A 23310-nucleotide genomic window follows, 5' to 3' on the forward strand; every position below is an offset into this window, starting at 1 on the left:
ATAGGAAGGAATTATAACAAGTCTGGTTCTTAACCCATTCGCTCCTTGGAATTCGTTTTCTGGTCACCATCTGGCTCAAGTGAGCCAAACCTGACAATCTAAGGCCATTTACAAATTGAGCACTTTGTGGCCTTCTGTTCAAAATATGTGCAAACTTTCCATTCCAAAGTTTGGACTTGTACAGAAAGCAAAATTTTGAGATATTGTTTGGTTTTAAAATGGACTCTTTGCTTTCTCTCGTCCCCTCTTCTTTCCCTTTTTCTTTTGCTAGGCATTTACTAGGCTTCATTTTGGTGGGAGGGTTATGGGGAAAGCTTTTAGGATTAGATGAAGAAAGTGTAGGTGGGTTGTCAGTGTTACGTGGCTTTTTGCCTTTTCTCTGGTCTCCTTGACTGAATCGTGCTCATTCTAGCATGGTTTTAAAGATCTCTTACCCTTGCACAAGTTGGATGATAAAGTTGCCCTTGACCATTAAAACTGATTATGTCAAAAGCAATAGAAGGGACTTGGATCTGCAGGGGGAAAGACAGGGGCGAAAAGGTTGATTTGGAAGAAGGAGAAATCTATCACCAGAAAGCTAAAAAAACCTTCCAAACTCCAGGTGAGAATCAAACTCACAACCCTCCAAGTTCTAGGTTGGATGTTCTAACTGCTAATTCAAGGCATAATATTTTGTGGTTGTTTGTTAGAATTTCAATGCTGATTACTATCTGACGGCCAAACAAGGAGCAGACACCCTTGCATTTGTTTCCTTGGTGCACAGAAAACTGAATCCAGCAATAGTGAGTTCATTATGATTAAAAATTAATACTTAGGTACTGTGCTTAGGGGTTTTTATCTAGGTAAAATAACCTTGATATATGGTTTCATATACAATGATAAAGTTACCCTGTGGCTAATTTACCTTCTTCCTACTCTTTGGATGTCAAATTGTAGTATTATACCACACTACTGTCATAGTTTTCTGAGTTTTTGCTTTTTTATGACAAGTTAGTGCAAGTACAAGCCGTAGGATTTTACAGTAACGATCATTTCTGGTACCGTGTCGTTACCATGATCTTAAAATCACAGAACTGCAAAATAGTTTCCCAGTGACATGTCCTGATATATTCAGACTGAGGGATCAAAATAAACCAATGAAGTATTTTTCCACTCGGATTCTTAACTAGTACAGCAATTCTTTATGACTCAGTTTGTGTATAAGCGAAATTTTTAAAAAGGTACCGTTTATCTATTGTCTACCATCTTGAATCATTCCCAAAGTGCATTGCATGTTACTGATGACTCACACATGAAAGATGTTTTAAGGTGATGTTACAAGGGACGATTGGCAACGATGATTTTTAGCGCAACACAGGGTGCAATGTTGGAACAATGTTGTAACGATTCGAAATGACATCACTACAATGTTGCAATGCTGTGTTGCGCTTAGTAAAACTCATTGTTGCAAATCTTCTCATGTAACATCACCTTTACAGTTAACAGCAGCGACTGTTTTGGCTTCCAGTATCAAGAAAAAAAACATATGACTCCAAAAGTTTAAAAACAATTAGATTGTAGTCTTTTAGTGACAATTTCACTTTGAAACTGATGATGAGGTCCAAATCTCTATATGAAAACACAAGATCTGTAGTGAACGTTTCAGGTGAGTATTACTTACTCATTTAGTTGGATTGAAGAGGAGTCTTGAGTTTTAGACACTTTGGTGCATACACATTTAACACTTAATTGACCTTCTTCTTACATTTTAATAACAGACATTGGAGTTTTTTGTAAATAATAGTACACACCAATGTTCTTTAATTTTAAAGTATGTTTAACAACATGTTTCCAGAAAACTGTTTCTGTACATTGAAAGAAATAAAAGTGGGTTTCCATAAATTTTCATGGAACCAAAAAATTGTTACCGATAGTTTCCCATGATCTCTGGGCACAGAACCGAAAAATTGTTATCCTTAGGATTTGAAATCCTAGGGCTTGAAGTAGGTGTAAATTACTCAGAAAAAAAAAACAATGACACAAAAAAATAAATAAATAAAGCACAAAAATGACAGTGAAAAATATGTTTGAAAAATTTGAGTTGCAATCACTCATGATACTTGGAATCTTCAGTGGTTATAAAGTAACTAAGGGTACATTCAGCTTATTGTTGCTGCAGGGGTCCACTTAATGTACAGGTTTCATTGTAACTGAGTATTTTTCGGTTTTTTGTTAAAATTTGCAGTTGTATACCTTTTGGGTGGACAACAGCAATTACACAAAATTTACACGTCCCTGGTACGCAAATAGGCTTCCATTTCCCCTGAATTACTTTGTGCCTGGGAAAATCTCAAGACAAACAAGACAGCAAGTCTGTGAAGGAGTTGATTCAGAGGAAACAGATGATCTTCTTGAGAGCAAGGTTTGAACTTGTGACATCATGATTTAATTTAGAAATGTTTATGTATGTGTTAAATCAGTGTCTCTTCTTTAAGTTAATGATTTCTTCTATATTCTGTACTAACTTTCATTAAAACCTAGTTACAAACTTAAATTGTGTGGTTCCAGAAAATGTCCATACTCCCCCCACAGAAGGGATAGGAAATTCCTGGGGGTGGGAGGGTTCTCAAAGGCCAAAAACTGTTAGGAAATTACAAAACTTAATTGGAATTTGCAGAGGGGTGGGGGTCTTAGGATAAATCCCTTTCGTGGGGGAGGTATGGATAACTTATGGAAATACACATTACTTATTCTGCTGAGTCATAGTCCAGTTTCTATGAAAGCTTTTATTTAAATTTCAGCTTTATAAGGAAGCTCAGAAGTGTTTACATCTTCTTTCTATTGTTCTTGGTGACAAGGAATTTTTCTTTGGAGACAGGTAACCTTTTTCTTGCAATTCATTTTAAAATCTCCAAAAGATCTTCATAGGCCGCAACTGTGAGAAGTCATATTAAAACTTTACGTACATGACATTATAGCTCTTCATTTCCTTAATACAGTAAACACCTGCTAATAAGAACCTGCTGGCAGAAATTTGCCACTTTAATACCCAAAAATATAAGAACCTGTTCAGCCAAGCAAAATCAAACAGGTTCTTATAAGTGGGCTACAGGTAAATTAAGATAAACATTTTAATCAAGGGGTTTGACTTTGAGATTGCCAATTGATATTAATTTACAAGAAGATACTGCAGCAAACTGTAATTACAAATAGTTACAAAATAGTTAATAGTTACAAAGTATTACTGTAATTGCTACAACAAAAAAAGGTTTATAAAAAGTTCAGATTGTAATTGTCTCCATGGACCTTGCATAAAGGAGATTTGCAATGTACATACAGTTGTGAATAAATACTGTATATTTAAGGACCATACTCAAATTTCTTTATTTTCTTGATAGTCGACTACTGTATCTCCTTCACAGAAATTAAGGACCTAATTTTAAAAGAACTTACTTAACCTAAAATGAAAGAACCTTTTTGCCAGACCTAACAAGAAGTGTAGGTTCTTATTAGTGGGTATTTACTGTATTTGTCATGCTGGAGAGAGGTTATAATGTAGAACTAATTTACTGTTTTGACCACTTCTAGAAGCATAAACCCATCAGAAAGTCCTTTTGTGCTATAGAAACCTTTTTGAGTAGAAAACGTTGATGCAGTTCTAGTTTGGTTTCTGGGTATATGAGCTAATCTCACAATTAGGGGAAAAATAGTGTCTTAAATCCATTTTTTTTTCTTTATGTTGTTTTGACAGTCCTACCACTCTTGATGCTGTTGTTTTTGCTCACCTAGCAGTGATTTGGAAAGCACCTTTAACGAACAATAAACTGCATAATTACTTACAAGGATATGATAACTTGACCATGTTTTGTGGCCGAATATTACAGCGCTATTTACAACCAGAGATAGAAGGTTAGAAATTAAAGACGGTTTGCACTACTTTTAAAATACTCTTATCCCCCGCTATCATGTTCCTACTTAGCTTGTAAATTAATATTCAAGACAGAGAGTGTTTAAATATAAGTTTAATGAAGCATGTTTAGTTTTTAACGAGTCCTTCCTGATTCTGGAGCTGCATTGGTCGTTTAAAAGCATAATTAAGATAACCCGCCAGGATTAGTGCAAAAGTTGAGTTCACATGTGAACCCACAGCGAGAAAATTCCTGTAAGTTCTTTTTGCCTAACATTTAATGTTTGCACGCTCTAAAATGACGAGTCAAATGAACCGAGAAGATGTTTTAACAAAAGAATCAGGAACCCGAACTAGAAGTAAGTTAACACCGGGTTTAAATTAACTGGCCTTTGAACAACTGGGTTCAGGAATAATCAAGGTCGAGGTAAGTGTTACATTTACCTAGACCTCAGTTATTCCGGATATCTCAAAAAGCCTTGTCTAATAATCTAATTTTTATTAGTTTATTTTATTTTTACATTGTCTTGAATAAAAAATAACGATAAACACAGCGTCGCACGGAACACAGAAATCATCCATCGCGCGCTCAACCTACATGTAGCTATCTGCTTACCGATGGTAACCAACTCATCTTTAGGTTGCCCTGATTTCCAAAATTAACCTTACGTCTTAGCTAATGCAAAGACAGATCAGAGGCACGCAACGAGAATATAGTTCAAAACCACTTAAACATACCATTGTTGAACGTATTTTAGTATTTAAACGGTAGATATAGGCATATTTTTATCCCCTAAAAATTTGTCATCTGTTTGGATTTCCTAGCTGAAAGTCTAGTGATCCGAAAATCATAGAGATCAAAACTTACCTTTTCGAAAATTTCAGCCAGAAAAAAGGCTCCCGAAAATTCTAGGTGACCTTTTTAGGGTAAACATCCGTTAAAAATGGACAATTATACCATTTCTTAGATGATCGAATATCCTAGGAGAGGCAGGCAGGCAAGAAATTTTGCAACAAATGTTACGAAAATACTAGATCTAAAATCGTCTTCCGAACAGATATTTTCCAAAAATTGACGTTGGGTGCCCCTGACAGATACATAGTGAATACAATAAGTAATAAAAGATGTACTTTTATTCATTTTTAGATCAAGAGCAACAGAGATCTCAGTCTTCACCCAGCAGCCAAGCTGATAGTGCAGATGGCAGTGAGCGTCGTAACACATTGCTTGCAATTGGATTTGCTTTCATATCAATGACTGTTTATGCTCTCGTTAGTGGTCTGATACAAGTAGAAATTACAAGAACAGGGGACTCGGACGACACAGATGCCGAGTTCACCCCTGACATGTCGGCATTTTCATTCAGAGAGGAAAAACAGAATAACGAAAACTCAGCAAGATGAATCGGCTCTTTCTTCGTGGATTTAAAAATGCTATAATGCCAATAACAGCTACGAACAGAAATTCAGTCGAGCTTGTGTTGGCAATATATGTTTCTGTAGAGAAAGAACTTCACTGATCAATATTTGGCCTTTTGCTTTGACAATGTTATGGTAAGCTTAAATGTAATGCATAAAAAAGTGCTCGTTTCCGCTGCAAATCACAGCTCTTAGACCATGATTGCCGTGTATCTTTTTTCCATTTCTCTTCAAAAGACTCGTCAAATTTCCCTCGTCAGTTGAGAGGCTTAGGATCGTAGAGCCTCATAAGAGACTAAAGCTTTTCTACCACGGGGTCACCAGTGAGCAATTGAGGTGCTCTTCGGCACTTTTAAAGCAGAAATTCATTCAACTGCCCCCATATCAGGGTAATAAAGAACTCGCCCCCTCCTCCCATTCTTCAAAAATATTTTGCAACGCCACTGCGGTATTGTTAGGGCTGCGTCAAACCATTAGGTGATAACACTTTCTCACTAAAGGGTTTCGCGTTTGTGATGAGTCAAATAAACGTTTTTCTATCGTCTTCGAACACGTGATGTTTGCAATGCTGTGAGGACACCACTTCATTACTTGGATCTTTCAATAGCCTGCGTAGCAGGCGTCGAAAGGGGTAGGGGATAGGGGATAGGGGATAGGGAGGAAGGGAAAAAGGGGAGGGGGATTGGGATTGGATTCCCTTTCTCCCTCCCCCCTCCCCCCTCCCCCCTCCCCTTTTTACGCAGGCTAATCTTTCAACTGTTTTTATGACCCTTTTATACCGTGGCTGGCGAGAAATGTGAATTTGACTTTGTACCGTTTTACGTCTGCGGTTCGCAGGCTAAGGATTGCCGTGATTATTTAAGTCATAAAACTGTTCAGCTGAAACCTGATCTCACTGACTAAGAAAAGGAGACAAAGTCTATAGACTACGATGTACTTGTGGATCAAATTAAAGGTAGATGAAAAGAGATGAGCCGTTTCAGCAGAAGTTAGCAAATATTGAACGCACACTACTCTCTGATTGCAAACCGAACTTTCATATATCAGAAATCTTGAAAGGATTGTCACACGTTCAGGGTAAAAACTGGGACCTAATGAAATGCGAAACGAAGGACAATCAAGAATTTTTCCAACCGGAAATTATAGAGTTTATTTATATCTAGTGAAAGTCTTGCATGCTATGGTTGTTAAGGACCTCTGGCTCGCAAATTGTTATGAACACTGTCAAATTAATATGTGAAAAAAATGTCATCTCAACCCAAGCTTCTGTTTTAATAGCCTGGGACTAAGCTCCGCAGTGGGGGAAAAAGACATAAAGAGGGGTCAAATAGGAAAAATATCGGCGAGCGAAGCGAGCCCAGCGGTACCCTTTTCCCTCCTTAGACTACCTCTTTCACGCAAATAAAAGTCATTTACCAATGACAGGTTAATTGTGCTGCGTGGCCTCATTTTTAAAGTAAGGGTTTATGTAAGCCGAAGATGGGCTAGTGATTTATGTTTAAATTTCTTTTATATTTGCTTTAACCTTCGCGCACCTATCATTCCTTCACGTTTTCTCGCAGCACAACAAGCAAATCGCGAGCCTTAGAACCCTGCTCTCCTCGACGATGAGTCACTTCTTGCTGTTGATTTACGCTGTTGCATCCACTGTTTTTACGTCTCAAGCCACAGTAACTTCGCAACAAGTAAGGAAGCTTTGTCTCCGTTAGTACATTTCCGTCAAAATTTTTAGCTTCTTTAATTTTGCGTAGATGCCTGTCCAAAGACAACTCTAAATCCGTTAAAGTTTCTACTAAATTTTGTTAAGGATTCGTTCATGGCGTTGGATCTAGTTTATTTACCCGTGCTCCGGATGGGTACTATCTAGTTAAAGCCATGTATTCTCTACACAAAGTTTAACGGGTTGGGATAATGGGACAAACCTGTGTGATACATTTTGGAGCAACAAACGTCTTGGAAACAATGGAATTTTGGAAACTCCAAGACCGAATCAAAACGGACAATAATGACTCTCAAAACGTGAAAAATGTCACCCTTTGAAGGGACAGGTAGCTTTGTTTTTGGTTTTTATTGAAGGCACCAGGACAAAAAAGGCTGGTCTTCAATTGTAAATATTAGCATACACATCATTTATTACGTCAGTTTAATGCTAAAACGTGTTTTATTATTCATAAAAAAAATTTCCGCAATCTAATTGGCTAAAAGCACACGCATAATTCACCATAACCAGTTACTGATGACCAAATTTGGAAGAACTGTGTGTTCAACGAGGAAATGACGTCAAAAATGCAGCCCGCTACAGGTTAAGGCACCGTTACCGAGAAGACCTGGGGACGAGGTTGAGTTGTTTTGCTTGTGAAAACAAAAAATCGCGGACAGTTAACTCGTTTCAAGAGTAATGCACCTATCAATGTAAAGCCGGCGGGGATGGGGGGGTGGGGGGGAGGCAGGGCATGGGGTGGGGATTTGACATTTTTCAAAAATTTGCCGCCAAATTCCATGCCACAGGCAAATCATTCCAGTCAGATGCAACCAAATTTCCCCAGAAACCTTTCAGGAGAAAGCCCACATTTTGTAAGTTTAAATATACCATTCTTAGTAAAGGGTACAAAGAAAGTCAGGTTTTCAAGCTTTATACAGTGACTGTATCGAATGAGCCATACACTGATCAATTGTACTTGCAAGAATCGACTTGGTTTCTCTTTACTTCCGTTTACTTTGATATCACAGTATCTTATGGGGTTCAATTGATCAAAAACACGCTAAAACAAACAAAATTTGAAGACAAAACAGTGAAATCCACTCAGCTTTTGCTTTTTCCCGTTGGCCTCCATGATTTCCAGATCTTTCCAGACCGTACGGCGCATGCGTGAAGCGTGGAAGCGGGAAACATATGTTCGGGCTCAGTCTTTTTCGTTCGAGTCGACAGTCAAATATCTCCACATCGGGCGAAGAAAGATTCAGATATCCCCTCCCCTGGGCGAACAAGATCCATCAAATACCCTACCCCAGGGCCAACAAAGACAATCAAATCCCCTCGCCATGCCCTGCCTCCCCCCCCCCCCCCCCCTGCCGGCATGACATTGATAGGTGCTTAAGAACTACAGCTGGAACTAGGCAAAACAATAGCTAAAACCATAGCAAAAACAGCAACAAGACAACTCGGAGGGCGATATCTGCTATTTGGAGAATATTTGCGGAGCTGGACAAACCTAAACGTATACTATCGAAGATGAACTTGAAATCGATGTAGGTAAGCATGTTTTAGTTATGTTTTTAAATTAGGAATTATTTTGAATGAATAATAAAGCAATTAATGAATGAGGCTTAGTAGGATATGAAGAATTAAGCAGTTCTCGGAGGGTGTTATCCACCTCGGCCTTCGGCCTTACTGGATAACACCCTCCTCGATCTGCTTAATTCTTCATATCCTACTAAGTCTCATTCATTAATTGCTAAATAATCGGAGCTCTGCCGTTGCATGATTTTTTAAAAACGCTTTACATTTCTTTTACTGATCTCAGTCTTTGAGCATACCAACGTGCTATCACCAGATTATAGCAACATATATTAAGGAATTACTGGACAACTAGCTGCTGATGATGCCGAAGGGGGCTCTGGCTGACCGTCAATTTAAAAAGTAAAAACAACAAAAATATTTTCATTAATCAAGAAATATTCTTGATTTTTGAAAATATTTTTTTGTTTTTTCACTTTTTAAATTGACATCCGACGTTCGAGAGCTGAAAAAAAAAAGAAATAAAAGCCGGTATTTGTCTTGAAAGTTTTATATTGAAAATCCTCTATTCTAAGTTGCTGGACAGATTTCATCTATGCCTCAAGCCATTCATTTGATTACATGTAATGTTAATAACTACCTATTTTACACTCTCTTGCCTGTCTCTATCAATATTTTTTAGCAAAAGATTTGTCCAAATTCCGGATCTCCTGTCAATATTAATGTACACAGCACCAATGGCGTGAAGGTAACATTAGCAAAAATTAAAATAAAACAAATTACAGAATTAATAAATGAAAACTGAATTGTTATTGTTATTGCTTGTTATTTTTATGGTGTGCCATCGGTGCCAAAATTATGATTGCAAATTTTTAACATACAATTTATGTTTTAACAGGATTTTTTTGTCACTTTCTGTAAGGAAAGCGGAAGATTGGATAGCTGGAGATCCATGATAGCTGACCTACTACTAGTAGATGGCACTTGATGATGATGATGCAAACAAAAAGAGAAAGTGCACCCAGAAATAGGAAAAAATTAGGAAAGAAATTAGGAAAAAATCCTGTAAAAAATAAATTGTATATTTCAAAAAAATTGCAATCATAATTTTGGCATCATTGCCTACACGTGCCGTAAATGATGTAATAGAAGCCCGGCCCGTTCATTGATTTTTTGGGGGTTGAAGGAGGGCACGGTGGAGGTGAAAGATAGGAGACGTTTAAAAGAGAGAGGCATTTATTTTCCAGTTATAACTGTAACAAGCTAAACAAAACTAATATGCTTTCCGTGAGAGAGAATCTAAACGGCGTAGGTCGCGTGTTGCGGGTCGCGGGTAAAATGTCGCGGGTCAGAAATAATTTTTTTTTTTAAACAAGCTTTTGGGAGAACTTACCACTTTCTTCCGAATACAACCATGTTACGTAAGCGGAAACGTGAACGGAAACCCAGCAGAAACTTGTTACCGCTTCGGATCAAAGCAGCCTTTTATGGAGAGGAGTCGCAGGTCCAGAAAAAATAAGGGCGGGTTAGAAAAACGAGTTATTCAAAATAACACGTATAGCTGAGAACGCACTCTAGTTTTAGCTTGCTAAGGCTCACAATACCAATTTTTTATCCAGTCCTCTAAATACTTAGTCATTTAAAACTATTTTCCGTGCGCCCCGTTCTCCCCTACCCCTCCACAAGTACTTTTGCTACACTAGGTTACACAAGATCACACGAAGGTCAGATTTTATTGACACGTGTCAGTGTCGAGATCGCCGATTAAAAAGTTCTGCTGCGTTGGAATTTTGTGCCCTTAACGACAGACGCGGCAACCCAAAGAGGCTCTCATTCGTTTTCAAAACAATTAAACTAACGGAATTATTTGCTCTGAATATGGATGAGACAAAAGATCACATTTTAAGTAAGGAATTCTGTTTTTTTTATGGGAAAGTTAAAAGATGCAGCGCCTTTGTATCCCTTATCGCAAGTGTATACCACCCCATTATACGAAAGCTAGTAGCACTCGTAACAATAGAATGCGAAACAGAGGACGCTTGCAACGTTGAACTCTTTTGGGACTGTTTTAACGAAGTTTTATGGAAGGAAAAGAAAGATGGTAGCTATTTTTTTTTAACCCAAGAGGTTAGATAACAGACATGGCTGGATCAAACATGGAGCGATTAAAAAGAGCCATTGGTCCTTATGCATTGAATAAAATGAAAACATGCGAGTCTCACTTCAAAGAGTGCAGAAATAGGCAAGCAAGAAAATTAAATGAACATGTAGACGAAATTGTAAAGACTTGTGCGATGCCCTGCTTGAAGCAGTAAGTCCTCTGGCTTACGAAAGAGCCAGGGAAAACTTGCTAAAACTTGTTTAGGAGAACAAGGAGAGAACATATCTTCAGAACTGGATCGACTTGTGGCAGAATAGACGGAGTTACATCTTTCGTGCTTTCTCACCGTTTGAATGAACACCGACAATAAACCAGGCAGAGCTTATCCATGCAAGTTGGGTGAAAAGGGACAGAATGAACATGTCCATACTGGATGCTGCATATACTGATTGCTGAGACAATATCCAACTTGAAGCGTCTTATAAAGCATTCATGGATGGTACGGGGAAAGGTGGAAAAGGGCCATCTCATCTGGAAAGACAAAGCTACAAGAGAACAGATCAGTAGAGCTAGACAGCTCCGAGAGGACCGCATCACAGAAGATCTCTGCGACGCAAACCATATATCTGCTGCGCTTTCCAAGACCAAGATGCACATGTAAGCCCCAATCCGTATAATCGGCACAGTGCTAAGGTCGGTCAAACGTCGAGAAGACTACCGTCACCGTTAAAGGGCTTTATGTCCCCTATGAACAGAACTTCGTCACATAAACGATGTTTTATTTTTGTCCACGAAAACAATGCATAAAAAATTTACCACATTGGACCAATTTAAAACCATCAGACAGAATCAGAGCTGACAGTTCATTTACTGATGACACAGTGGCGGCTTTCAGAGATAATCGATTACAAATTTGTAATTCTGTTGACCTATGTAATTAGTCTACAAAAAAGATAGGAATAAACGACGATAAAATTTAGAATAATATTAAAAGTATGTTAAAAGTTAGAATAATGTTTTTTGGACCCGCGACAACTGGACACTCTCCCGCGAGAGATTCCAGAGAGTTTATATATGGCGGAATATCAATTGATACGTCATATCGCTCTTTTCAAACAAACCCTTGTTAATCAAGCAAGAAACTGGATAAACTGAATTATTTTGCTCTTTTTTGCTAAATTTGTAGTCATTTAGAGTAATTGTCATGGGGGCGTCTTTTAGAGAGGGGCATCTAATACAAACTCAACTTCGTAGTTGGGGCGTTTATTAGACGAGAGGCGCTTATATTTGAGAGCAAACGTCAATTAGGTCATTTACGGTAGACGTTTAACCATCCCAGTCCATTTCTCGTATCTAGCACAGTTGAGATTATCATAATTAGATCCATATCTGACAATAACATCTTATCTCAGGGTGATAAAGGTACAAAGGGAGACACAGGAGCTAAAGGCGAAGACGGAACGGCTTGCAAATGTACTTTGCAGGTAATGCTATTATCAAAGTATTGTGTAAGTTTTTTGACAAATTTGTTTAAATTTCTCCTCATATAGTTACGATTATTGTCAATCAAACAGCCCGGCCGATCACCTTAGCTAAGTTCATCGCAGTTAAAAGTTCCTAACGGTAAATGTTGTCTGTATGGATCATATATGACATGAAGCAACAATACATATAAACGTTTTTGTTTCTCTGTTTTAGAATCCAAATAAGCCATCAGCACACATTGAGGCTGTTAACAGCGGGGAAATTACCTATTCAGTGGGTGTAGGTAATGCGGACTCACTTCTAATAAGTTATTTTGACAAAGCTGTCAGAATTTGAGAGAGGGAAAGAGATAAAAAAGAGAAGAGGGAGCTTCAAAATATTTTTCAGTATGGAATTCCTTTATTTTTGTTGGTTCTCGTGTTCGATCAGAATTAACCCGCAAACAAAATTTAGTCATTACTATAAAAGGTAAAGAAGTAGACATATATATCTTGTTTCTCTCGCACATTTGATTTGGAAAATACAATTGTAGGCCTCGAAAAAATCCGACTTCTTACAAGCGAACAAATAAAACGTTGAAACCGCTTTCGAGTTGATGCTAGGCAAACTATTTTGAAGAATAGACTTTTGAGCAGTCGAATCACATCAGGTAAAATATGGGGGGACAGGAATACTCTCTTTGAAGGAAAGGTTATTTTTTTGGCAATGAGTGAATTAGGCCCGGTTCAGAAGCCGGTCAGTGTAAGACGCAGACTGCGGACCAGGGGTAAAGTGCAGACTGAGTGTAAAATGCAGACTGCAGACTAAGAGTAAAACGCAGGCTGGGGTAAAATGCAGAATAAAGACTGTATACTTTTTTAAACATTTGTGCTCCTTCTTCTTCAAATCGCTGAAATAGCTAGCCGGTATCAGTTACACACTTCGCTTCCTAGTCGAAGTGAATTGCACATTCGCCAGAAGTTCCAAAGAACATCCAAACAGCTTAAGTCTGCGTACCTTGATTTGCAATATTCCTGTACAGTATTTTGGGTCAGCAGCTTTCATTTAAGCGTAAACATCGTGGTGTTGTACCAGTTCACGGTCCCTGGTCACGTATATCGAAAACTTCGCAGCAAAAGTTGAAGCGTGAGGTCTCTCGGATGGAAAAAAGGTTCAAGATTGCGATTATGTTTTCGGGTCGTCGACGACGTTCCAGAGAAGAAAGGAATGGATTTGTGAAAGAAGATGTCATCGAGTAAGTGTTCGTTTACATGTATTTGCGGGATTTTTTTACCCTTAAACCCTTCCACGACTACAGTTTATGCTTGGTCTGCATTTTACCCCAGCCTGCGTTTTACTCTTAGTCTGCAGTCTGCATTTTACACTCAGTCTGCATTTTACCCCTGATGCGCAGTCTGCAGTCTGCAGTCCGCAGTCTGCGTTTTACACTGACCGTTCAGAAGCCGATCTTTTCATGAGCCGAACCTAATTCGAATTGAGGCCGACCGAAATTACTTAGACTGGCTCAACTAATTTATACATTAGGTCACGGCCGATCCAAAGTCGAAATTCCCAGCCGGGCTAGGTGGCAAGAACGGCTGAGCAGTTCCAAATTGAAATAGGCGTTCCTAATTGATTCAGACGTCGAACTTTCCATGTACCTAACTTGACGCCTGAGGTTCGGCTCATGAAAAGTTTGGCGTCTGAACCGGGCCTAACAAGACGTCGAATAACTTTTTTCTCTTCAGTTATCAAAGACTGGAATGTTAATTCCGCGATAAGGCATCTTGCTGGCGGCATGAAGTACAAAGATGGAAAACTGACCGTTCCCTCCTCTGGAAGGTACTACATCTACGCACAGATCTATTACCACAACAATGGAAGAGTGCTTGTTCGTGTGAATAACGCAGTCATAACAATGGTTACACCGCCAATAGGAGGCGGGCAAATGACAGGTGCCATGTATGCGGGCGCCGTTTACAACTTGCAGGCTGGTGACGTCATAACGTTAGATGCAGCCCAGTACCCCTCGTCGAGTGCCAAAGTTTACATGTACAGTATGCACACTTACTTTGGAGCGTTTTTGCTGTGAGCTTACATCTTTAGGTTAAGCAAGACTGTAGCATAGATAGCGTTTTATAGACACCGTCATGCTTTTTTTAAAATAGATTTAGTTTGCACACAGGATTACTGTTTACAAAATCCCGTTTAGCATAGAAATGAAGCGACAACCGAGCTTCAATGATGCATAAAAGAATATTTCTGTAAAACAAACTTCAAAATTTGTTAACCGAAGGTTTCAGGAAGCTCCAAATGATTATTAGTGTTCATGTAATTAAAACATGACAAAGCGAGAACAGAATTATCTCGTACTGTTAAATAAAATGATACAAATGGTACTATTTTCGCACATAACCATGACATAATGGTCCATAATTGGTGGGATAAGTATTTTGTTTACTTCACTTTTATTAAGTCTTTATTAAAGTGTTAAACTATGTTGCTCATGGAAATGTAGGTTCGGTGAAATACCAGACATCGGCTTCATTATTCATACTTTATCGACCCTACAAGGGTCATTTCAAATTTCGATTAAGTAACCTAACCGTAACTACAATTTTGCCTTTAAGCCAAGGGACATGAAACGGTCTTCTCCATGATCCACTTGCTAATTTTGAGAAATATCCATATAGATGTATTTCGATTTTCTTTTCTTGAAGAACATTAATTAGTTTTGTCTTAGTATTTTGCTGAAGGCGTGTCTTCAGCGGCGACTTCCTCGTTCCCCTGAGTAGGAAAAAGACTCAGAAGTGAATCATTACCAAAATAAACTGAAATATTTCTTTAACTCATTCGGTGATTTACTTCTTTGATTATATTCATTTTTGCACCTTAAGTCTTCAATTTATCACTGAAAAAATTTGTAAGAAAAACCTTAAGTACGCTAGAAACGTTGAGGCGTTCTTGCAAACACCGTTGATTTCTCCACCCTGTGATTGCGTTACAGAGCAGGCCTCGTGCAAAATATGTACGGAGGGGTGGGGGTTGGGTGGGAGCGACGGGATGTAAATATGATGTCCATTTTGTCTAACACCAGCAAGCATGTTTTCCTTTTCAGCTTTCTTTTGTAAATTTTTTTCTTTAAATAATTCTGGCTCTAACTGGAGTAAATTTTTTTAACCAAACACTTTGGTAGGCAAATCTTCTCAGGGTGTTTCGAAAATAAGGATTTCGCAAACATGATTGTTTTATTTTATCATCAAAATAAAACGGGAATTAATTCGCTTATTAACTCAGATAAATACTGCCTGCCGATCTGTTTTTCCAGTCCTTAGTCTTTTGCTCACTCAGGGAGTGAATTAATTCCACCCCTAATCACAATGCAGTGTGTGGGAATACGAGAGATTAAGGCAAAAGTATTAGGGTGTGTATTAAACGGAACATGTCTTATAAATAAGGTTCATCTAAGACGAATCAAATGAAATTCCCCGGCTCCACTGAAAGGGTCCTGACTCCTCAAGGACCAAAAATAAGAAATAATTGTGAAGACAAAAATAGAAAAAAAGTTATCAGTCGACTGGTATAAAAAGAGCAGCAGAACGTTCCTAGAGTTAAGTAAAAACTGCACAAGATCCAGAGAGAGTTTGAAGAAAGCCTTCTTCGAAAAGCAACATCAGGGGTATTCAGGCAGAACAGAGAGGAATAAAAGTATGGATTTGAAGGTAGGAGATTTTCACGTGAACCAGATCAGCGTTTGTATAAATCGTTAGGGTTTACTTGTTTTTTTTTTTTTTGGAAAAATAGAAGCTCTGGTGAACATTAAGCTTACATTTGCAAAATGTTTGAAACGTGGCCAATTATCGCCTCAAACATTTCGCAAACTGACATCAACGGTAATTTAAAGGAAGCGTTTCTCAGTGTTAATAGCAAGGTTAACTGAGTAAAATTTGTGCATGAATTAAATATTAAAGAAGGCTTTTTGCATTGTTCATTGCAGTATTTCCTCAGTACTGCTCAGTGTTGGCTCAAGCGTTGTCTTTTTGTAATATCCTTTGTTTTGATTGTATTACTCACATTAAGAGTTGACTGGTGCAATGAGCTTTTTTGTTTGTCAAGTTCTTCGTAAAATTTCCTCTTTGCTTTTAGTTCAAATTTTTCAAAATTCGTTTTTTTGGGGGGAAAACCGGGGTGGCAAAAGACAGTGTTTTCACTTGTGCTCCAACAGGCTGTTAATATGATAACATTACGTAATAAAATGAATTACTTGAACATCGTGAATTTAACATTGTTTTTAGTCGTGAAAAGCCTGTATGGTTAGGACTGTCTTGTACTTTATTATTATTTTTTTAACTCTGAAACTTTGAAAACAAGGGACCTACAGTTAAGAGCGGTCTGTCACGCATTCCTTCTCTGCGAGCACTGTGTTTTTCATGCCGGGCCGAACCATTTGCCTTTCTATCGAGTATGCGTATCCACGTGACGCCAACGTCAAAACATCAGATGACATCACTTCCTCTTGTTTCGCAGGACTGAATCAACGACGGGACGACAACGAGAACTACAAAGAGACAATAGGTTTAATAAGCAAATCCACAATTTTTAGACTACGAGTAGTCCCCATTTTTCCCCAGGGATAGTAGAGCGAGCGAAACGCGAGCGCGCGTGAAAATTACCCCACGCGAGAAAAGGCGACACGCGGCGGGGAGAGAGAAAAATGCGTGTCGCCTTTTCTCGCGTGGAGTAATTTTCACGCGCGCTCGCATTTCGCTCGCTTTACTATCCCTGAGGAAAAATGGGGACTACTCGTAGTCTAGCAATTTTACACGTGCGGCCCACTTTTTTGTACATTTCGTGAAACTATCCAATTTCGCGTTTTACGGTGAACGAAAACATGCAACGACTAAATAAAATTTCTCTTTCTAAATTTGGATATGGTCCTTAGGAATTTAGCCTCCCACGCAGACGTTCTTAGGGGTTCGTCACGCGTTCCTGCCCCACGAGCGTGGGGCAGGAACACGTGAAGAAACCCTAAGAACGTCTGCGTGGGAGGCTATTAGGAATTCAACTCCAGTTGGGTGGGCCTTTATGAAGTGGGTAGGAATAATCGCGATAAACATTAAAAGAACCTAAATTCACAAAAGGCTGGCGTTAAGGTAGCAGTTATAAGCGTAAGAAAAAGTGCAAAAGCCTGAACTTGCTTTTAACAGGTTTTACCTGTTCAAAAATAATTTATTCGTCCATGGCGCTGGACGGCGGATCGATTAAAGAGGCAAACGGGCGCTCACAGTGGTTTCTCTCCACTCGTGGGGTAGCGTCGGGCCTGGAGAAACCACTGCTCGCAGGGTACGCATTCAGTGATTCACTTGCTAGTGCCTATTAGAGTAAGCTATAATCGATAAACTTTTTTATTTTTCCATGACAACGTTTTCTTGCAATTAGGTGCGTAAACAAAAATATAAAATCTAAAAATAAATAGTTGCGAATTGCCCCAGCTCAGCTTGAAGTGTTTCATGTTTGTTGCTCTGCTCGCCGTTCTAAGATGATGATATACTCCTTTCACTCTTTACAGTCATTTTTTGTCGTTTTGGTTGGCTTCCTTGTCCAAACCCAAACCTGGGGTAAACCTTACACCTCACAAGACACAGATGACACTTCTGAGCAGGGGGACACCTATGGACAACTAGAGCCAAACCAAGCATTAAATGAAACAGGACTCAGCCGAGGAAAAAGACAAGTGAATATACTAACCTTGGAAATGATCTGCCCTGGAAGAACAGCTTTGTCATCAGATTCGTCACCAAGTATTCATCCATGTGTAAAAAAATACTGGTATTGCCCAAAGTACAATTTATTTGAAGTTGAATGCAGACCAATTTCATTTCACAGCAACTGCCTGGAAAACATACCATTGTATGGATTTCCAAAATGTAAGCCGGGGAGGATTGAAACCGCGATATTAAATCCCGGCACTAACAAAGAGAGACATGTGAGATTGACAAAAACATGTAAATGTGCTTGAGAAACTTCGCCTCTGTCAAACATGTTTTAAAAAAAAAGATTCGATCACGCTGTATATGATAGGCCTATTTATATATTTATCTGTGTAAAGATACGATAATAATAAAAAAATATTGCAACATAACGGACAAAACTACCTTCATTTATTGCTTGTGAATCTGAATGACCTCTCTATAAAACTGATGACTAATTGTCCAATGCAAATGCTGTATACCAAACTGTGTCGTGTTTAGTACGATAAAGATTTATGATTGCCTTTTCTTTTAGAACAAAACAGAACGGAACAGGAAAAATATCCAGCAGTTCTTGGTCTTGCAGAACAGTTTCTATCCTATCCAACGTTAATTTCATTAACCAAAACTTTTCGGAATGGAGAACAAACGGCTTTGGTTGAGTTCATTTCCTTTGTTTTATGCAGATCAAAAATAAAAGTAAATACGGTGGACAAGGTTACAACATGATGGTATGGGAACCTAGAAGGCAACGGTTTGATGGATGAGAGTCAGGAGTGAAAGATCCTCCTAATTCCATCAGGACCCTTCAGCTGGGATGATTTTGCTTGCGAATAAAACGTAAGAAAACCAGAGGCTTCTGGCAGTTTGGTGCCTTTGTTAAGGATACCTCTCGGTCAGTTACGCACTTGTTAGGCGCTTAAAAATTGCATTTCCAATCAGATGACAAAAAAGAGTGTAAAAGAGTCCGGTTACTTCCTTATTCATGGGGAATCTCATTGATTTAAGAAGGGAATAAACTAACGACTTCAGGCTTCTTTAACTGTGTCACTGCACCAAATACTTTTTCCTTGAAAAAACTAAGTTTTTTAGAACAAAGTGAATTTTTTGGATAACAGGAAGAGAAATGGGGAAAAAGAAGAGTCCACATAAGTTGCCCAACCAAGAAAAAAATCCTGAGTTGTATCTCTTGTTAAAAAAGAAAGCCAAGGATTACAAGACAAGATAGCTGTAGCAGTAAAAGCCCTTTCAAGTATAACCTGCACACAGGATGTGAAGTCATCTTTATTTCCAACAACAGCTGGGCCTCTCGATTGGCCCGCTATTTCATGACTATATGGGAAACATTGATTGTGATGAAGTCATGACTTGAAAGGCAGAGTGAAATAATTATGAAAGATTTTGAAAGCAGTTGACAGGGACAGTAACTAGTAAAGCTTCCCATCTCCAGTCCCAACCCTCCCCCCCCGCCCGACCACCGCACACAAACACACACTACATGTATCTATTAAAGATCGAGCGCGACACGAAGTCAGATACAAAGTCGCATACAAAGTCAAAGTTCGCTGATATGCTTATTACTCTGTCCTCTCGTTTCTTTTCCATAGAGGCCTCAGCGGAGGAGAGAAGAATTGTTCAAAAATCGCCGAATTTTCGCCTGTAGGCTCTTTTTGTAATGACAAAGGACAAAGAGAAAGACTTAAGTGAAAAAAAATTCTGATAGAAAAAGCCCGCAATTTTTGAAAATGCCGACTTCGCTGGAAGTGCTAGATGCACCGAAAAAAAACGTGAAAAAAACACAATTACGTACTTGATTCATAAAATAAAACAAATTTGGAAAGACGGAGTATTAGTTGGCTGATAATATTACAGTCCAGTACCCCATTTTTCTGTTTTAATGTTTGGGTAGACTGCCCCTAGTTTGAGAGATGGGCGACTATCGTGATTTCTTACGGTGAGGACATGGATGGGAGGTTAATATATGGCTAGGGATTTAGAAGAGAGGGGCGGGTGTGCTTATGGTGGAAGAAAAAAGGGAGGCTGAATCAGTTTGACTGTGTCTGTCTAATGAATGTTCAGGGAGTTAGTTTCACACGAAACTGCAAAAAGCCAAGCAGTCACTGGGACGATGTTAATTAAAATTAACTTTCAACCTTACCGATCAAAGTGGGCCACTCTGTGGATACCCATAGATTTATTTCTGGTCTTCTTTGTTTTGTGATTACTTTCCAATCTTGTAAAATATAACAATTATTAACGTTACAAACTGGTGCCAACTCTCCTCTCTCGCAGCAAATGGCTATATTGAAGGGGAACCAGAGAGATGAAATCAAACATCAGCATGAAAAGGCGCACTATGCAGCCACTTTGGTCCACGTGTGATGTCATCTCACCCAACCAGACCAATGACAGCACAAGTCATAACATGTGTTGTGGCCTTCGTAACATAGCATAACATGTGTCGATGTGTTTAGCTAATTAGTACAAGCTAATTGGGGACACTAAGTTAATAAAAAAATTGTTGAGAAGTTCACAGTACTAAAAAAATGATAATGGCAATTGTCAAATGAGCATATAGATTATTCTACAATTCAATCTAAAATTTTGCAAACATTTAAAATTTAAAATTACTGAGTTAACCTTACTACGGATATACAGCAAAATGCTAAAAAATATTCATCTCATGCTGTTTTCGAACAATCATTGTTAGGAGTTCTTTATCGTGTTCTTGCAACTGGCATTTGGTTGGTGGTCAGGCCAGGGTTTTATCTCACGGTCCTCGGCTCAGCTAGCCTGCGAATACAGCTGCCTCCACTTGCTCCTCGCTGTTGTAGACGTTTCCCCCCAAATTCCATACTGATGTAAATTTTACTGGAATCCGTCTGGTTAACGAAAACTGATTGGTCAACGACGTAATTCTATTCTTTTAGCTATTGTTTACGAATGACAGAAAAAGGACAAAAGGTCATAAAGATCAAATGTAAACGTCATGAATCCACTAAAAATCATTAGCTAATTATTCGTGGATTATAATCTTCTTTATAAGAAGCACTCGATTTTTGCTGCTTCGTTTCGGCAGAACAGCTTACCCTGCGAGCAGCTTCTCCTTCGATCTTCCTAGAAAATATCGGGAAGATATCCTCTTCCCGATATTTTCTAGGAAGATCGAAGGAGACGCTGCTCGCAGGGCAAAAAGAGCTCAATGACTTATGATAATTAACCAGAAGAAATTATTTAACCTGGACCAAATTTATGACGACCAGAGTAATATTGTTTTTTTTTTTAACAGCATGGCCACCTTGTGGCGTGGTTGATCTTTTTTAAATAGTCTTTTTCTTAGAAAAAAAAAAACACACACACACACACACTAGATCGGTGTTGATAACTGGTTTACATGCATAGTAAAAAGGCAGCACATATTCCCATTTCTAATATTCCTTCTGCCATCTACTTCTCTGATGTTCCTGCCTGTCACCTCTACCCTTCAAATTATCTGAAGTCAATGAGAAGCTGATTCCCTCACACGGCTCTCAAGTTTTATGAACTTTTAAGATGACTTGCACGGAATTTTCAGAGTTCCAATTTTGGTGTCCGAGTCTTCCGTATGCTTATTTAAAATTGAGACCTTAAGGCTGAAAAAGACGTGTGTTGTAGTCACCGAAGGGTCTATTAAAATGATAAAGCCAAATTTATGGAAAAACAGGCTTTATCGGAAACATGTGACATTTTCTGGGTTAATCTAAGTTAATAATTGACAGTGTTCATTTTGGACGGAGCCGAATTTACGACTAGACTTGCCGCCCAAGGCACCCCAGAAAAGGCGACTTTTTTGTAGTCTATGGCTAATTGTTCTTACCAGGTATTCGACTGTTCGTATACATTAACTAGGTAAAGTTTATGAACGAGGTTTTTGACTTTTGTTCGGACCAGAAAAAGAATGCGGACGGCCAGCCGAACTTAAAAGTTGTGGATCACACCAATTATTCTTCCCGTCTACCCTTACTGTACTGTGTTGGACACATCTTTCATGCCAATGGGTTTCCTGGCAAGAAGTCTTTAGACTCACAGGACTCACTTGAGTTGATAGTGGCGTCAATTTCCACCTCACCAATACCAGATGTGAGATTCCTTTTCTTTGGTAAAGGCGACAGAACGTTCATGGTGCTCTCTGCATTGCATGTATCATTTTCTATAACAATCATCTTCCTCGTGCCGCACTTAAAGCAATACGAAAAGTATCTGACGTATTCTCTGCGAAACTGTTCTATCAGTAGTCCGTAAATAATGGGATTTACGCATGCATGCAGACTGTCAAGGATATCTGAAAATTTAAAAATCTCTTTTGCGATATCTGATTCCTTTTGACCTCCAAAATCAAGCAAAAGCCAAGCGATTTGTCCAGGAAGCAAACAAATCGCGAACAGGATCACAATCATAGTGAGTGTTTTGATAACTTGGATGTTTTCTTTCCTTCTCTTTTGCGCCTTTTTCTTATTTGACGTGGATAAGGTGCTCTGAGGAACAGTTGATCGCCAGAGATAGATACCGATCCTAACGTACGCCACACCAATGATTAACAAAGGTATCACAAATTGTAAAATGCAGAGAGCAACGGTGTACGCCTTGCGATGATTTATGGACGGCCAATTCTCGTGGCAGACCCCGTTGTTAGTTTGAGAGACGATTGATAAAGGAAGGACTATTATTAAGGATGAAAACCAGATAACGGTGATCCAAATGTATGCACTTCGCTTCCTCATCTTGGGTCTATAGGGGTTAGTTATCAACCGACAGCGATATATTGCCATGGAGGCGATGGTGAAGATGCTCAATAAATAAAAGGCTGTCACCAGAGGTATTAATAGTCGACAGTAATACAAATTTTGGTGAATTTTATTGATGTAAGAGTAGATGCTTATTGGGGTGAAAACTACGATGAAGCCAAAATCGGAAATTCCAAGATTCAAGATGAGAAGATCATAAATCGTCCTTTCTTTTTTCTTCCCAGCGATCACTGTAATTACTAAACTGTTACCTCCAAATCCTATGATAAGAAAAGCAATGTAAAAGCCGATTTTCACATTTCTTTCTGTCGCTTCACTTGCAGGATCGTCGAAGTCCGTGTTGTTCATCCTGTTTTTGCAATATTATGTAGTAAACTTTTATCACCCGGTGTCACTCAGTAGCACCGACCATTTCTTGCCTCGAAACCAAATCCCTTGGGTTTTTTTGGTTAGAAATATCTTATTTTCTTGTATCAGTTGCAAGAAACCTCTGTGACAGTGTTTGATGAGAATTATCTTGTTATATTAAAGAGGGCTGTGTCAACCCAACCTGCGTTGTCTTCTTTTATCAGAATCCAGTGACGATGACTTTCTACACCTGCAGTGGAAAAGAATTTTCAAGATTTTTTTTACAAAGGTTACAAGTCGGCCGTGCTTTCTTGTCGTTT

At 38.8% G+C, this 23310-nt stretch overlaps 3 protein-coding genes across 5 annotated transcripts in view; 2 read left to right on the forward strand and 1 right to left on the reverse strand.

The window, feature by feature from the left end:
• LOC140937790 (metaxin-1-like) overlaps positions 1-5849 on the forward strand; it is a 12500-nt gene extending 6651 nt beyond the window's left edge. Inside the window, exons 4-8 of one of the 2 annotated variants that reach the window (XM_073387362.1) lie at positions 690-782; positions 2225-2401; positions 2781-2857; positions 3728-3888; positions 5034-5849. In XM_073387362.1, coding sequence (XP_073243463.1) covers positions 690-782; positions 2225-2401; positions 2781-2857; positions 3728-3888; positions 5034-5290 — 765 coding nt within the window. In that variant the 3' untranslated portion in view covers positions 5291-5849. The remainder of the gene's footprint in view (positions 1-689; positions 783-2224; positions 2402-2780; positions 2858-3727; positions 3889-5033) is intronic. The other variant, XM_073387363.1, reaches the window with a different exon arrangement.
• Positions 5850-6851: 1002 nt separating this feature from the next.
• Positions 6852-15099, forward strand: LOC140937259 (uncharacterized). Of its 2 annotated transcripts, XM_073386801.1 has the most exons (5): positions 6852-6990; positions 9226-9291; positions 12057-12128; positions 12343-12412; positions 13857-14717. In XM_073386801.1, exons 1-5 carry the CDS (start codon positions 6913-6915, stop codon positions 14198-14200), a joined length of 630 nt encoding a protein of 209 aa, XP_073242902.1. In that variant the 5' UTR covers positions 6852-6912; the 3' UTR covers positions 14201-14717. The 2 variants fall into 2 exon arrangements, with proteins under 2 accessions (XP_073242902.1, XP_073242903.1); XM_073386802.1 differs by lacking the exon at positions 9226-9291 and having other exon boundaries at positions 13857-15099.
• Positions 15100-21848: 6749 nt separating this feature from the next.
• Positions 21849-22999, reverse strand: LOC140936400 (galanin receptor type 1-like). The gene has a single exon (XM_073385867.1). It carries the CDS (start codon positions 22988-22990, stop codon positions 21884-21886), a length of 1107 nt encoding a protein of 368 aa, XP_073241968.1. The 5' UTR covers positions 22991-22999; the 3' UTR covers positions 21849-21883.
• Positions 23000-23310: the final 311 nt, after the last annotated feature.

Source organism: Porites lutea, chromosome 5 (assembly GCF_958299795.1).
Source record: "Porites lutea chromosome 5, jaPorLute2.1, whole genome shotgun sequence".
Classification (NCBI taxonomy): Eukaryota; Metazoa; Cnidaria; class Anthozoa; order Scleractinia; family Poritidae; genus Porites; species Porites lutea.

Coding starts and splice junctions, on each gene's coding strand:
- LOC140937259 (XM_073386801.1), top strand. CDS start 6,913: ATGAGTCACTTCTTGCTGTTGATTTACGCTGTTGCATCCACTGTTTTT. Junction 9,292..12,056: donor ACAGCACCAATGGCGTGAAG/GTAACATTAGCA, acceptor ATCTTATCTCAG/GGTGATAAAGGTACAAAGGG. Junction 12,413..13,856: donor TACCTATTCAGTGGGTGTAG/GTAATGCGGACT, acceptor TTTTCTCTTCAG/TTATCAAAGACTGGAATGTT.
- LOC140936400 (XM_073385867.1), bottom strand. CDS start 22,990: ATGAACAACACGGACTTCGACGATCCTGCAAGTGAAGCGACAGAAAGA.